This window comes from Phaenicophaeus curvirostris, chromosome 2 (assembly GCF_032191515.1).
Source record: "Phaenicophaeus curvirostris isolate KB17595 chromosome 2, BPBGC_Pcur_1.0, whole genome shotgun sequence".
Taxonomy (NCBI): domain Eukaryota; kingdom Metazoa; phylum Chordata; class Aves; order Cuculiformes; family Cuculidae; genus Phaenicophaeus; species Phaenicophaeus curvirostris.
Genome location: NC_091393.1, coordinates 58,195,537 through 58,210,913, shown reverse-complemented (window position 1 = coordinate 58,210,913; position 15,377 = coordinate 58,195,537). Strand labels below are relative to the sequence as shown.

General features: G+C 37.2%; 1 protein-coding gene across 6 annotated transcripts in view; it reads left to right on the top strand.

Annotated features, from left to right (window-relative positions):
- Positions 1–15,377, top strand: part of UTRN (utrophin) — a 366,380-nt gene that overhangs the window by 145,512 nt on the left and 205,491 nt on the right. For 5 of the 6 annotated variants that reach the window (XM_069852165.1, XM_069852164.1, XM_069852167.1 and 2 more), the window contains 7 exons: positions 427–576; positions 1,444–1,525; positions 3,109–3,314; positions 4,439–4,556; positions 8,019–8,224; positions 9,316–9,470; positions 14,890–15,079. In XM_069852165.1, the coding sequence (XP_069708266.1) occupies positions 427–576; positions 1,444–1,525; positions 3,109–3,314; positions 4,439–4,556; positions 8,019–8,224; positions 9,316–9,470; positions 14,890–15,079 (1,107 nt within the window). Of the gene's footprint in view, positions 1–426; positions 577–1,443; positions 1,526–3,108; positions 3,315–4,438; positions 4,557–8,018; positions 8,225–9,315; positions 9,471–14,889; positions 15,080–15,377 lie in introns of those variants that run through there. The other variant, XM_069852169.1, reaches the window with a different exon arrangement.

Genomic DNA, 15,377 nt, shown 5'->3' with positions numbered 1-15,377 from the left:
GTACCTTTCCTTAAGAGTAAAGTACCTTGTAGTGATCTACCATGTACTTCTAGAACGCGTGTCAGGAATGGGCCCTTTTTTTTAATTGCTAATTCAGGCAACAATTTTGACAATTTATTGCCTTTTGGCTACGTGTGATAAATCCAGAGGTGATCAAACAGAAGCATCTTGTCAGATGGGAATTAGCGTGCATGGTATAAAGCTGTATTAGCTATTTGCAGTCTTATGGATTTTTTACAGCTGACGATAAATATTGATATTTGAATAAATCTTTTAATTTCTAGATGGAGCATAGGAGCCTCAATAGAAGCTTTTGTTATAAATTTACAGGAAAATTTCTAAATACTGAAGTTAAAGGAAAGCTCCTCCCTTTTAGTTAAGCATATATGCATTTTGCTTCAGTCTAAAATTTTCTGTTTCTTTTAGGTCTTAAGGGAAGCAATGGAAGTACAGGGAGACAAACTGGAATGGCTGAACAGAACTGAACCTGAAGTGCTTTTGGATAAAAATGTCGATCTTCAGGAAAAAGACAGACTTTCTGATTGCCTGCAGTCCCTCAATGTGAGGTGGAATAAGGTGTGCAATTCTTCAGCATTACCTATCTGAAGTTGAAAATAGTGGTGTACTCAGAATGGTTGTTTTCCTTTCTGTGTATCTGTGGTAAACCTTACTGAAAAAAAACAAGCGTCTCTGGGATTCTTCTGCTGTAAATTAGTAACTGTAGTGTTCAATCTCGTTGGTGTAAATATGAGAAGAAAACTCACTGGTTGAACTAAAACCAGATTTTCTCAAGCAGAGCCTGGACATATAAGTGAAATAGGATTATCTTGGATTATTTTATGGATTAGGGAAGTAAGACTTTATTGGGGGGAAGTGATTTGGTATTTTAGGGAAAGGTAAAAAAAAAAAAAAGTTTACCTACTCCACCATGAAAACCAGGGATTTCCATCCCATCCACTGCCTTTTAAAAACTTTTTAAAAGTGAAGTGAGCAAATTTGTCCTCAGTACAATAGAGTTTAAAGGTAATATTTTTTTCTTTGTAAATTCATTTACCATTTCTCTATTTCCCTGATAACTACAAATAATGCTTTGCGTGGTCTTAGCTTTGCGTGAGTTATTAGTTAGCTTTTTGCGTGAGTCATAGCTTTGGTGCTTAGACAGTCAAACATGTAAACAACCTGTCTACAACAGTTCATTCATGTCTCTCCAAGATTTATGTAAGACACTGGAATGTATTGAAATAACACTCTGTGTACCTCTTGGCATTTTTATTGTTTTTAAATGATCACTTGGAAAAAATTCATTGAAATATATCTGAGGCATGCCATTGTACTGAGCATGCAGTAGACTTTTTTGTCTTTTAATAAGTGATTACTTTTTTCTGTTAATTTATGTTATTTTATGTTATTTTACTGTTTTTATTACTCTCTACTGGGCTGTAGGTTTTCAGAGAAGTGCCTGACAGAGTGAGAGAACTGATGACGTTTGGGAAGTCTCATCTTGTTACGCAGACAAAGCCTTCTGGTGAGTGGTTAGTCCTTCTATTCTTAATTGTATTGAGTTTAATCCTGTTTGCGGCCAAAAATAATCCCGAAAGGAAAGCTTTCCCTATGAATTTAGACAGATGGAAATAAGAAATGTTGTCCATTGGTGTACTTGAGGCTACCTTCATGTTACTATGGGAGAGAGAGAATGTTGGGTTAGGGGAAAAAAAAACCCCTCCACAGCTGAGGATTGGAGGAGGCCTTTGGAATTCCCTTGAGAGTTTTTGAAATGGGGGTATATTTTTCTAAAACTTAAGCCTTCTTTTCAGGATCCAGCATAGTAGGTACAGAATAAAAACCAAAATAGCTGTTTACCTGACAGCCTGCTTTCTTGTGGATTTGTCTCGTGGGTCATGCCTTTTAGAAATTAAAATTCACTACAAGGTTTTCCTACAGCTGGTAATTTGCAAAGTACCTCCTGCATGCAGATTCTCTGCAGCCCTATAAATAAAGGCTATTCTCCATCTTTTAGCTCAGTGGGGATGCAGGTAGATCTTTCTCATCAGCTAGATGCTTATGTTCCTGAATCTTGTAGGCCAAGCTGTCTAAATATGGTAAGTTCTTGTATCAGACAGTGACACTGGCCTTCTTTTCAAGTTGTTGGAAGCAGATCAAGAGATAGAATGTGAACAAGATGCCCAAGTTTTCTCTTTAGAAAACTAAGTAATAAAGACAGCCCCTGCCTGAAAGAATTTGCAGCTTGAACTTACGTAAATTACCGTTTTTTCCCCTCAATTCAGCATCAGTAGACAGAATTTAGAGGAGGAAAACCAGCTTTTGTTTAAGCCTTTGAAAACCTTGATTCACCTTGTTTTCCTTTTGTGCATGATGTTTGTTAGGTAAAGCTCCTGTATTTCATTACTTGAGGCAAGTGTGTCATAGTCATGCTCCAGCTTGACATGATTTAGTATTTTCTTGGAACTAGAAGACAGCAAACACACCATCTGGAGTGAATCTTACTGTTCAGCTCATTCCTTACTTCTTTGCAGTGTCAGGTTAGAAAAATAGAAAGTATTGGGCTGAACTAGTTGGCATCTGTTGCTCCTTAGGACAGTTGTGTATTGCCAGGTCCATAAAGTGTCTTTTGTAGTAGCTCAACCTGTAATTAAGAGAATTCTGAGCCAAGAGTAGGGGAAAGGTTTCTGACACACAATACAAAAGAAGACAATTTTAGATATTTATCTTGAATGAAAGGGTTTTTTTTCTATGGTTAATAAGGGTCAATTATCTTTCATGTCAAGGTGTTTAGCTTCAGTCCATTAGATTTAATGATATTTTGCCTTTGCAGGTTTTCTTCCTGTTTGTTTATGTATCTAGACTAAATCATTTGACTGAGTCTTTAACATGCTTTGGCATGTAATGAAATAATAGCCTTAAAAAAAAAGGAAAACAAATTCCTAATTATGTAGTTTCTGGTAAAAATGCCTCAAATAGAAATTTTTGCTCTGCTTTCTCTGTAGATCCAGTTGCATATTTATAGGAATTTCAAAAAGCCTGTAATACCCACAACTGCATATGAAGCCATGACTTTTTTTCTTTAACAAAACCCTTAAAATCTTTCAGATGTCCAAAAGGTGGTGCTAGTATCTTCTTCATTGGAAATTCCTGTTCAGACTCAGCAGGCTTTGGAACTTTCTGCACCTGCTGATCTGGATAGAACTACAACTGAGCTGGCTGACTGGTTGGTATTGATTGACCAGATGCTGAAGTCAAACATAGTCACTGTGGGAAATATTGATGAGATCAATCGGACTATTGCACGAATGAAGGTATGTGTTTTTGTGAAGGCTAGTGGATGGGAAAATCATCTTACACTTTAATAGCTTCTACATTCAGTAAAGAAATAAAAAAAAAAAAAAAGAAAAGACAAAACTCTAGTAAATGAATAGCTTGAAAATGACATTTTAAATGCTGTTATTACATTTGTCTCCCCTGTACTATTTCCTGTAATTTCCTATGTCCCTATGTGAGCCAAGCACTGCTATTTGTTTTAGGAAAATCTTACAGATGCGATCTTTTGGAAATGCAGAGCTTGCTTCAGCTGAAGATTTTGGAGTAGCTTTATGTTTTCTTGGAGGGTGACCTTTACGATCCACTCTAGTGGTTTCTAATGGGTTTTGTTGTGTTGTAGTTAGACTAAGCTGTTTTCCATAGAGATGCTAAAATGATTAAAAGTTGTAACATAAATGCTTTTGATGTAAATGTTTGTTTCTGTTGATAGCTCATGTTAGGCTGAGCTATGACTAAGGGCAGTATTTGAAATGTGTGCTCTCATTAAGGTTCATTTTGACTTGATATCAATTAAAATGAGTAACTGTAGAGTAAAAGCTGCAGGCTAAACAAGTACTAAACTGTTTCTGTGGGTGTCTAACATAATCTGGAATTTGAAAGAATGTGATGCACAGTAACTTCAGAAATGCTTTCTTCTAACTGTTTAATACTAGTGATTTCTGCTTCTGTTACATTGCCATAGTGAAATAACTATTTTTTTTATATTGTCTGATTGTTCCTACCTGTTCTTTTCCTTCTCTCTTGTTCTACCTCCCTTCTTTTTTAACCTCCTCCCCAACATAAATCAACGGACCTTGGTTAAGAGGAAAATAAGTTACAGGAGAGTGAAAAATAGATATTGGAAAATACTGTGTGGTGACTGCAGTGACCGTGGTTTGTACAGGTTAACCTTCACCTCTGGATTTTCAGTAACTAATTCAGAACATTTTTGCTTTTTAAAGCAGTGCTATGATACCATGACAATTTGAGGATTACAATAATGATAGGAACAACTATATACTTGTGGTGATGCAAACATGTTTTGATTTATCTAGAAATAATACAGATGATATTAACTAAATTCTGCGTTTTGGACTGAAAATCATATCCTAATTCTCAACAGATAACAAAGGCAGACTTGGAACAGCGGCACCCACAGCTTGATTCCGTGTTTACATTGGCTCAGAATTTGAAAAATAAAACTTCCAGTTCAGACATTAGGACAGTGATCACAGAAAAATGTAAGTTTCTCCGTTCCGTGATTACAAATAAAGTGTTTCAATGACCGCATAAAGATCTTCATACTTTTGTCTTACACTCTTGATTTTGAGCCTAGCTGAAGTTGCCTTCTTTGAACAAAGTGAGAACTTAGCAGTTCAGAGGCTTTCGCTCTAACAATCTAATGAAAATTCTTGGAACAAGAGTTGCCACTTGTTTTCTTGACTGGCATTTTTTTTAAAGTACAATGGTAAATACTTTTTGCTTGATTTTCAAAATACCTTATGAAGAATTTGAGTTAACTGATGGCCTCATCAAGGGATGAGGATTTTTATCTATTGATAAAAGGAACTAACTTTGAGTCTTTGTTGTTGAACTGTGGTGTACTAGATAGTGAAAAGCATGAATGTGTTGACTTACGATTCTTAACTTTGTGTACATGCTTTTGAAATTGTTGACTATGAGTTAGTAGAGCTTTTAAGTCACTGATATGTACTTGAAAATTGAGTTTCCAGTTTAAAGGTCCCCATTCCCTTTGAAAATGTCTTTTACTGTTTTAAGGAAAGAAAACATACAGCTGACAAAGTTAGAAACTCTGCATGTTCTTTGAACACTTAAGCTTTGCCAACCGCTAAGAATAAAAAAATTCATGCAGTGGGAAATATATCTTTCCATTTTTACTTCTGTAATATTTCCCTGTGTTCACTGCAATGCAGTTTTCCTTTACTACACTTACATGAATTTCTTTGGTGTCTTTAAGACTCACTGGAGATGATAATGGGGTCGGATAGAAAGGCCACAGAAATGTTAAAGGGTCTGAAGAGATGGCATCTGCTGCCTAAGGTTCACAGGAGCTATGGAGTGGTGGGAGAGTAAGATCCAAAGAAGCTTAAAACCAACCTCAAAGGCCAGAGTTTTGCAGCCACTCAGAACAAGGGGTCAGGTGAAAACTTGGAGGATAGCGGTTATTTAGTCCATAAGAGTCATTCAACAAGTGGGAGATCTATCTGGTTAACCACAAGACATTCTTGATTCTTCAAAAAAGGTGACCAAGAAGTAAAGGAACCGTATGTTGAAAATCTGAGTTCCCCTACAGTTATGCCCATCCAAGGTGAGAATAGAGAAGCTGTGTATGCTGTCATGGATGAAGCTTCCAGTACATATGCTAGATGTGTGTGAAGATTTTGCTACTTGTTGTGAAACGTAGAAAAAACTGATATTTTTGTTGCTACTGACATTTGTGAAGAAAAGTTTGCTCTTTGAAGAGAAGTAAAGCTCAGGACTGCTTTATGTTCCTTGTTGTTTAAATGCTGAGGGGAATATACCAATGTTCTGCAAACTCCTGTGGACCTTTTATGTTCTTAAGTGAAGCCTAATTACTCAAATAGCTAGGAGCACAGATACAGAGAAAAGCTTCCTTCTCTGGAACTTCTGTCTCAAATTACTGCATGGACGTTGGGAGTTAAAAATGCAGAAGCACAGTCTTATTGGGAGTTTTTTTCCAGTCTTCCTGCTTTTGATACCAGACTGGCTCTCCTGGCAATTTTTTCTAGGAACCTATTGACCACACTGAACACTGAGAGTGCCAAGAATTTCACTATTTTCCTGTCCTCTTTTGATGGAGATGGAATAGGACAGGAAATATGTCAACAGTGCAAAAGTATTGTTAACCTGACTATTAGTAGGAAAAAATACATCAAGAGATTCTTTCTATACAACTACTACTGTATAAACACCAAATATCTGTGCATTTTGACCAAGCTGCGGTTGTAGGCAGCTGTTTCTCAGGGATGTTTTTTCCTTCCTTTGTGCTAAGGCCCTAAATACTTCGGAGGTTTTCTTCTCTGCAGTTCATTAAGTGAGCACACAGGGCTATAGCCTTTTTTCACTCCTGCGGGTTTTGCTTTTGCTTTCTTGGTGGAACTGCTGATATATCCCAGCAGCTGCTGGTTTCTTCTGAACATATGCTTTATTCAATATAGTAGCATCTTTGTGGTTGGTTTCTTTTTATTCAGTTTTGATAAGAAAACATTATTTGCTGTTGAGGTACTGAAGCTTTTTGCTAAGTTCTCATTTAGCATGACCTATGTCATGTCTAAAAATTAATCTGAAAGTTGTGGGTTGAAATTGATGTATCTATATTGCACAGACTATTGGGTTTGTCCATCTGCAACACAGTTACTGTGACAAATGGGCTTTGCTGCCACAGTCTGAGAGAGCTGTGTGAAACTGAGTAGGAAACTTTGTGAAACTGAGTATTGTTGAATGTGTTAAAGTTAAAGGATCTTCCCAAGCAGATCAAGCATAACGGCTTTGTATACTTGTAAAAGGTTAATTTTAAAAAAAAAAAAGAGAGTGGAGGGTAAAGTTCACTGAAATGGTTTTAGCTCAAGTACAACCTTTGGTGTTTTTACTTCATGGAAGATTGCAATGACCCGAGTATCGAGTGTGTGCTTTCTAATAGAATTGTATCCTTAATTCTACGTGCTACCTACTTGTTGCTGCTCAGTGTACTGATATACTCAAGAAATCCGGATTAGGGGTCTTTTAGTTTTTGTTTTTTTTCTTTTACAGTTGTTTTTTCACTATTTGATTCCAGTAATGCTATGTATCCCTAATAACTGTCATGACAGAGAAACCTGTTTCCACCTTTAAAAACTTTCAAATAACATACTTTGTAATGGTCTGTAAGTAATAAGAGAAAGTTCTAATGCTCATAATTTATCTCTGAAGGCAGACTTCCTACTCTCCCTGGCATGCTGGTTTTTTGTCCTAGGCTCTTGTCATGTTGTCTTTTTCACCCTTTGTTTATTAAAGGTTAAAGCCTGTTTATTGATCATCTAATGTAACTCTACTGAGAAAGGAATGGGATTCTTGAAGGAAACTGAGTGTAATCAATAACTTCTCTCTTCTGCTGTGTAATCTACATAAGCCTGTAGAAACCTGTGCTGAAACAAAAGTGCCAAAGTAGATTGTTACTAGTGTGTTTTTATCTTGGTCAAAACTATAGTACAGGTGCTACTAGACACTGTAGTCTAGAAAGCTTAGTTCACTTTATATAAGCTATCCAAATCTAAACAGTATTTGTTTGTAGTAGTTTTAGTTGCAGATACACAAAGGTGACTTGCTAGTATAGCCATCACTTTAAATTTGTGTTCCTTAGAGCCCTGTTGCTGGCATAAATTTGCTGTGCAGCTGTGGCAGATTTGCCTTCCAAGTGTGTGTATTTTAAAAGTAAAATAATACCTTTGAAATGTTCCAGTAATGTTATCTGTATACTGATCTGCATATACAAGAGCCTGCCAAACGCCTGCATTTGATGTGAGCTTGTGTGAATGTGTAAACTATGTGAACTAAAATACTGAACATGGAAACTACTGTATTTGAGAATGAATTATATCATCACTTCTGGTCCTGAGAATTAAGAGGTATTTATATCTACTTGTTTGCCTCAAGTTTTCTATCATCTGTATTGTCCTCTCTAGTGGAGAAGGTTAAGAATCAGTGGGACAATACCCAACATGGCGTGGAGATGCGGCAGCAGCAGCTGAAGTACATGCTGACAGACAGCATGCAGTGGGATGAGCAAAGGCAGGAAATGGAACACCTCATGGAGCAGTGTGAGATCCGTCTGCGTATGCTCCCACAGGCCCCCAAAGAGATGCTTACCAAACAGATTTCAGACAACAAAGTAAGACCATATATGCCTTTCTTCCCTGCTAGTCTCCTCAGTCTCTGTAATTCTACAAGATTCAATTGATGTGCGAATATGCAATTTAGTTGTAAGATTGATTTGGCAATTATGTGCCTTTTTGGATGTGATACAGTCTAAATTGTCTCTTTACATATATTAGACTTCGTGAGAATCACCCTCTGGGAGGGGGAAGCATGTGGCATGTGTGTCTTTTTTCTAAGTGTTGTTAAAATGAGTATAGTGTAGCATTAAATAAATGATGTTACACAAACAGCTTGAACTTTGGACCGATAAAAGTTTAATTGTACTGCTAGAGAAAGTAGCGTGTATTACTTCATGTAAGACTATTGACAGTAGTTTAGTAAATCCACAAATGGACCGAGTTATTTAAAATTGCCTTGAATTTCACTTCTTATGGATGCCAAGCATATGCAATGCTTCTGCCTTGCCCTGGTCCCACGCAGTCTGTGCAACTGCAAACCTGCTGTGGTAAATCCATAAGTCTGATATCCTTTGTCCTGGTGACTGACAGAAAAAGGGAAGGCTGTAGATGCCATAGGATGAGACCTAAAGAGACAAATCAGCAAGGAGGGGTTCTTATCAGTGCAGTATTTGGAGCAAGGCGATAATATATTTGCAAGAAGCAAACACATCTAATATATTTTCTTAATTTAAAAGCAAATCCACAATACAATGAAATGAAATTCTTATGTTGCGCAATTCACTTATGCCACTTTAGCTGCTGCTTATATCAGTATTATAATAATTTAAACTTATTCATGGTACTAAAAATACAGAAATGTTTACTACCCTTGGCAGTAAAATACAGTAGAGGATTTTTCTAGCCTTTGGCAGTTCTTACAAATGTAATTTTCCCTCACCTATTTGTATTTTGGTTGTTTTATTGTTAGTACATGTAGTATTTCTAGAGTTTTTTTTAAAATATTTTTCTTCTAGCTCAAAGATCTGCAGTTTTTCTTTTTTTAAAAAGGGTTTTATAATATAAAATACATAACATGAAAAATAATGTGATTTTTGATTTTTTTTCTCTTGTCTGTCTTCTGATGTTTGTTCTTATTGCTTTTTAGCTGCTCGTACAGGATTTGCATAGAGGTGACATCACGGTAGCTGCATTCAATGATCTTTCTAATAAACTTCTTCGAGAGTATCGTGAGGATGACACAAGAAGGGTGAAGGAAATCACTGACCAAATGAACACTTGTTGGATTAATCTGAATCAAAGGTAATGACAAAGTTTCACTCCACATATAGCTATTTCTGTCATAAACTTGTATCCTGTGTACATGTGAATATTGCAATCTCTCCTCTGCATTACTGCAGCATTCAGGGCTACTGTGTCTAATTTGTGCATTATAGTGAAGCTGTTTTGATGATGAAAATTCCCACTGTTCTTCATGGAAGGCTTCTATATGATTTCTAATTTATGTGAGATTATTTTTAGGGGAAATAAAACCCAAGCTTCTCTTGCGTTTGGTCTTGGACTTGCCTGTGGCTATTCTCTAAGTGTCTCTGAACAGTTCCCTTCCTGTTCCTTGATGCTAATATACTTCTGTGTATTTGTAGTGCCGGTGCGCTTTTTTTCTCATAGGACTGCAAGTATTTAGCTTGGTCTTAAAATGCTTTTAATCATTATGGCCTTTCATCTAATAAATTGGGCTGTGATTTGGGTTCCCGATTGTGATGCTTTTGGCACTCCCATCTTGAAAATACTTGAGCTGTAGGAACTGAGACTTACTTGAAGCTTCTTTCTATTCATCCTCTATTAGGACACGTTTGCAAATATGTCTTAATGAAGATATGCTGGTTTCATATGCATAACATATTTTTTCCTGCGAGGTAATCTTATTTCCACAGAAATTCTTTTTAGGATTTGATAGCAAATTAACATTCAGAATAGTACCTGACTCAGTGCCTGCAGCTTAAAGGATGATATGCTTTGTGGTTATGGGGACAGAAGACAAAATTGATCCTGTGTATATAGGAGTGGGGGAGATGACAACCAAAATATGTATATGTGTGTTATTGCTGCATGTGAAAGGGGCAACTGCTTTTGATGTCAATTAAGGGAATAATAATCCTAGGTGGTAATGCCTCCGAAATGGATGTTATAACTGGTTTCCTCATGATGTCTAATGAGAGAGATGAGATACAAAACAGGCAAAACTTTGTATGGCACGTTCCGTAGGATCGTTTCAGAGAGAATAAAATTTATCATCTCTGTCTTTTGTAGGACGTAGGATTTTTCAAGCAAGTAAAACATTTCATAATTGTGATGCAGAAAACTTCTTTTCATGTTCTTCAGAAAACATCCACTAGACTTTGGGAAAGACTTTGACAGATGACAAAACTTCTTGGGCTTTTTACTTTTACTTTTTCAAAACTAGGTCATAGTGATGAGGTCAATTCCTGAAATGGCCCTTCCTGACAATTGGTTTGCATTAAGTTTAGGGACTGCAGCCTTTTCAGCACCAGATCCTTCTTTCCTCAAAGTAAACTATTTTTTCCAAAAATGCGATTTGCTTCATCTCAATGTGAGAGTGAGGTGAAATGGCTCCTTGTTGGATTAGCAGTAACAGTAGACTACAGCTCTGTAGTAGACTCATTCACATTCAAATTTTGCAGTGTTTTGGCTAGAATTGGCATAACCCTGTCCACCACTCAGAGCAGGTGACTAGAAAGAGCAGCTCCTGCCTAGAAGCCTGTAATTATTTTTGAATCTCCTTAAAGTCTGGAATAATAAGCAATTGCACTGTATGTATAACTGAATCTCCACAGTGATCACTGGGGTTACTGTTTTTCAATCTGCGACCTTAGGAAGATGAGTATCTGCTTTGTTTTTTAACTAGGGACAGAATATAAGGGAGAACTCTGAGAGCCAGTTAGTAGCCAGAGCATAAAACTGCTTGACTTAACCCTGTGGAAAACAGAGTAGAATTAAAAGGGGAGAATGTGCAGTGGAAGCACCTTTTCAAGAGAATGAATGTTTTTATACTTAAACGCAATAAATAAAGACTAGTGATCCTTGAGTGACAAGGTTTACTTCTTGTGGCAGATCTTGGGACATGCAGGGGTTGTACATGGAGCACGTGTGAAACAATGGTTTCTATAACTGCAGTTCTGTATCTATAACACAATGCTTTAAAATACCAGTTTGTTCCCATGCTTGGAGGTTGTGAAAGAGACTTTAGTAACATCACCTGGGAGGATCAATCTTGAATAGCACAAGAACACTACTGGGAGGACTATAGCCAAGGTCTGTAAAGTTGAAGGAGCTTATTTTGAAACTGTTGCCATTAAGAGATTGAAGTTTGGGATTGTGTAAACTGAAGACTCTGACCAGTGGCTGTTTATGTTCTATATTTATACTTTAGGGTGAAACTGTAGTAATTCTTTAGTTTTGCTGCCTCGGTAATGGATTACAGTTGCTGTCTTGGACATTATTTTCTGACTGACTTTTGATCATACACTTATGTATTGCAAACTTAAAGTTTCAATCTTAAAAAACTAATTGGGTGGAATAGAAACCTGAAACACTACAATGAAAATTTAGAGTTACAATTTTATTTTTCTTGGATGTGTCTTTGTTAAGAGAATCTGCTGAAAAGTGCTGTAGTATCACTGTGTTAAGTGAAGTGAGCTGCCTTTGTGACACATTATCCATATTCTCTTTACATTTATTTTTTACAATTTGGAAGGGGCCCTCTGTCTTTTGTTGTTCTAATTGTATTAGAATTCATTGAAAATAGCAGTGATCTTTTCCTAACGTGGGGTAGTTGTTAATCTGTAGTACAGAATGCTTTGTTTTCTGTTTTATAATTGTGGCTTTTTTCTGGAAGGAAATGAAAGTATTTGTTCTGTAAAAGCGTTGTTCTCTACTGCTGTGCGGGTCCTTTTTAAAAGCACCCATGAAATCTTAGAAAGTTGTAAATCTGTTAATGTAAGCTACTGGAGTACCTATTTAGTGAAAGGAATGATTTTCAGCTTTAATTCAAATATGGCAGCAGTGGGACTGTAATAGGATTTCATTCTTTCCTTTAGTTTCAATCAAGCAGTTTGAGAAATTAAAACTTTAGGCTGAAGATGACACTCTTCAATGTATCTTGTTAGCAACAAAGTTTGGGTTGTCTCAGTTCCCATCTAACACATCAGTACTTAGACGTGGAGATCTGGGTCACTTAGTGTTTCATCTTTTAGGGCTTTTCTTTTTCTTTGAAGGTCACCTTTATTACTAGTCTGTTCTTCCTGATGGTACTACTGTTCTTCCACCTTTGGCCTTAACCCCCTGCTAGGGAAGAAAATCCCTGCAGAGGGAGCGGGTTTTGAAGTCAGGGCTCATAACTGCTTTTACTTTACATTTTTCTCACAGTTCCTTGGTCTGCTCTCATTTTTGAGCTGGTGCTTGTTATCTTTTCTAGGCAATATCTATCAAACCATTTGTTATCTGTAGCATGGTATTTATTTTTTTTCTCAAGAGTGGGTAACGCATTCCAGAGTTTAAAGTGAGAAGCAAGAATGACAGCTTCTTGCCCTACAAATCATTTACCAGAAACCTAAACTTAGGCAAGCATGAAGTCAGGAATTGCAGAATCACCAGGTTGGAAAGAAGACCCCCAAGATCATTGAGTCCAACCATTCCTATCAACCATCAAACCTTGCCCCTCAGCACCTCATCCACCCGTCTTTTAAACACCTCCAGAGATGATGACTCAACCACCTCCCTGGGCAGGCTCTGCCAGTGTCCAATGACTCTTTCCATGAAAAATTTTTTTCTGATGTCCAGCCTGAACCTCCCCTGGTGGAGCTGGAGGCCATTGCCCCTTGTCCCCTGACCCCTGTCACTTAGGAGAAGAGGCCAGCACCCTCCTCTCCACAACCTCCTTTCAGGTAATTATAGAGAGCAGTAAAGTCTCCCGTCAGCCTTCTCTTCTATAGGCTAAACAACCCCAGTTCCCTCAGCTGCTCCTTGTAAGAGTTGTTCTCCAGCCCCTTTACCAGCTTTGTCACCCTTCTCTGGACATGCTCCAGAGCCTAATGATTCACATTATTTTGGATAAAACAATTCTTAACAAATGATCTAAGATCTAAGCTCCTAAATTCGAGATTGCAACTTTATCTTTTTGTAAGTAGCCTCTAGAAAAATTAAGTTGGTTTTGCTGGTACTCAGGAATGTAAGTCTGGTAGAATTGAGATTGCATGATATTTTCTTACTGCCCTTGAAGGAAAACAGCTTTTCCTTGCATCTGTCTTCTCTGATGACTTAGTAAACCAGAATACCTGCTTTGAAATGTCATCCTGATTGGTACTGAACACCTGCAGCTTCTTTTCTAAAAAGAATTTTTAACTAATTCTGAAATTTGTGATTCTAAACACAGTGATTCATTAATACTGCTGAGCAGTACTGTTGCCACTGCACGGCAAGGAAGAAAGAAAGCATAAGTGGAACAGGAGGAGACAGAAAACAGAAGTGTGATGGGCCTGTCTGGAGAAACTTGTTCAATATATGTGAAAATATCCAATGCTGAGTGTATTAGCCTTGTCTTGCTTGAAATTAAATATCACTTTACCCACGAAACCTTACAATATGATGTGCTTGATGTGAAAATGAAATTGAACTTCCTACTTGTTTAGCAGCAGCATTCTAAATAGTAGCCCTGTTAGGGATTTCTGTACGGTGTGCTGGTTTGGGACAGCTTAGTTCTTTCTTCTGTCCTGATTTTGGGAAAAAGGATCCAGAAGGATACAGAATAACAGCCTCAAATGGATGGAGTTTAGTTTGTCCTGCTTTAATTGACCTTGTTGATCAGTGCTTTTAGAATTGTTGGGCATAAGTTTCCCATCTGAGTTTCATCTCAATGGCAAGGAAACAGTTGCATTACGCAGAAATAGAACGTGAGCTTTTTTCTAGGAAATCTTTTGAAGTTCCTTAGCAACTATATAATCCAAAGGTTTAAAATTATTTCCTTACATCCTAAAAAATCCTTTTATAAGCAAACTTTTATATTTGTACCAACCAGAGATCTTTTGGTTTGATTGAAAATTTGGACTATATTCTGCCAGTCTTTTTTTAGATTTAAGCACATTGAGCATGACTTCACTATTATGATCGCAGTGTATTATTCTGTTTGTTTGAGTGATAGTGTCAAAAGTCTTGTCTTTTAGCAGAGAGAACCAGGTATTTGGCTTCTCATGCCTTGGTGCTTTAACTCTTACAAATTCAGAGAAGTGCTTCTGCTCACTGTTAAAGAGGTGGAAAAAAGATCCCCCAAACCCTCAGTGCTTCTACTCTGTGTGATTTCTGTTGATGAGGAAAAGCATTCACACTTCACATGCAGAGATGACACTACCTTTTGGGGGACCATAAGTCTGTGATGCTAATATGCAAAAAGGGAAAGCTAGGTATTTTCATTTCTTCTACATGGCTTTTTAAAAGGACTATGACATATATAACCAGCTCAGAATATCTGTGGGTAGCTATAGATATAATAACTAGAGAAACAATGATATAAATAATAAAACAAGTTATGGCAGATGTATGATTTCTTAGTAGAGATAACTTTCAAATTTCCTTTTAGTGGTTTCATCATGATGTGTGTAATGCTGTATGTTACAAGGAAGTATTCTCACATTTGTCTCATTTTCAGAGCTGTTGATAGGCAGAATTTCTTGGAGACAGAGCTGAAAACACTACAGGCCTCACACAAGGATATGGAGAGCTTCCTCAAGTGGCTTCAAGAGGCAGAGACAACAATTAATGTTCTAGCAGATGCATCCCAGCGTGAGAACACTGCTCAGGACAGTGCCTGCATAAGGGAACTCAGAAAGCAGATGCAGGTGAGAAACTAAATAATACTGTTGTTATTCATGCTTTTTTCTCAATGGCAACTATTATAAAGGAAAGCTATCTACTAGAGTGAGGAAACCTGCAGTCTCTTGGAAGGTGATTGGAAACCAGTAGTTTATAAGTCAGTTGAGTGAAGGAAGCAGAGTTTTCTTCCTAAGGTTTGAAATACATATTTTGCAGACATCTGTGGCACTAAGGGCTCTTAAATGTCATTGAACTGTATTCAGGAAGTATATTAAACCTTGGAGGATGCCTGTATTCAGGACGTGTGTACTTGATTAAATCAAG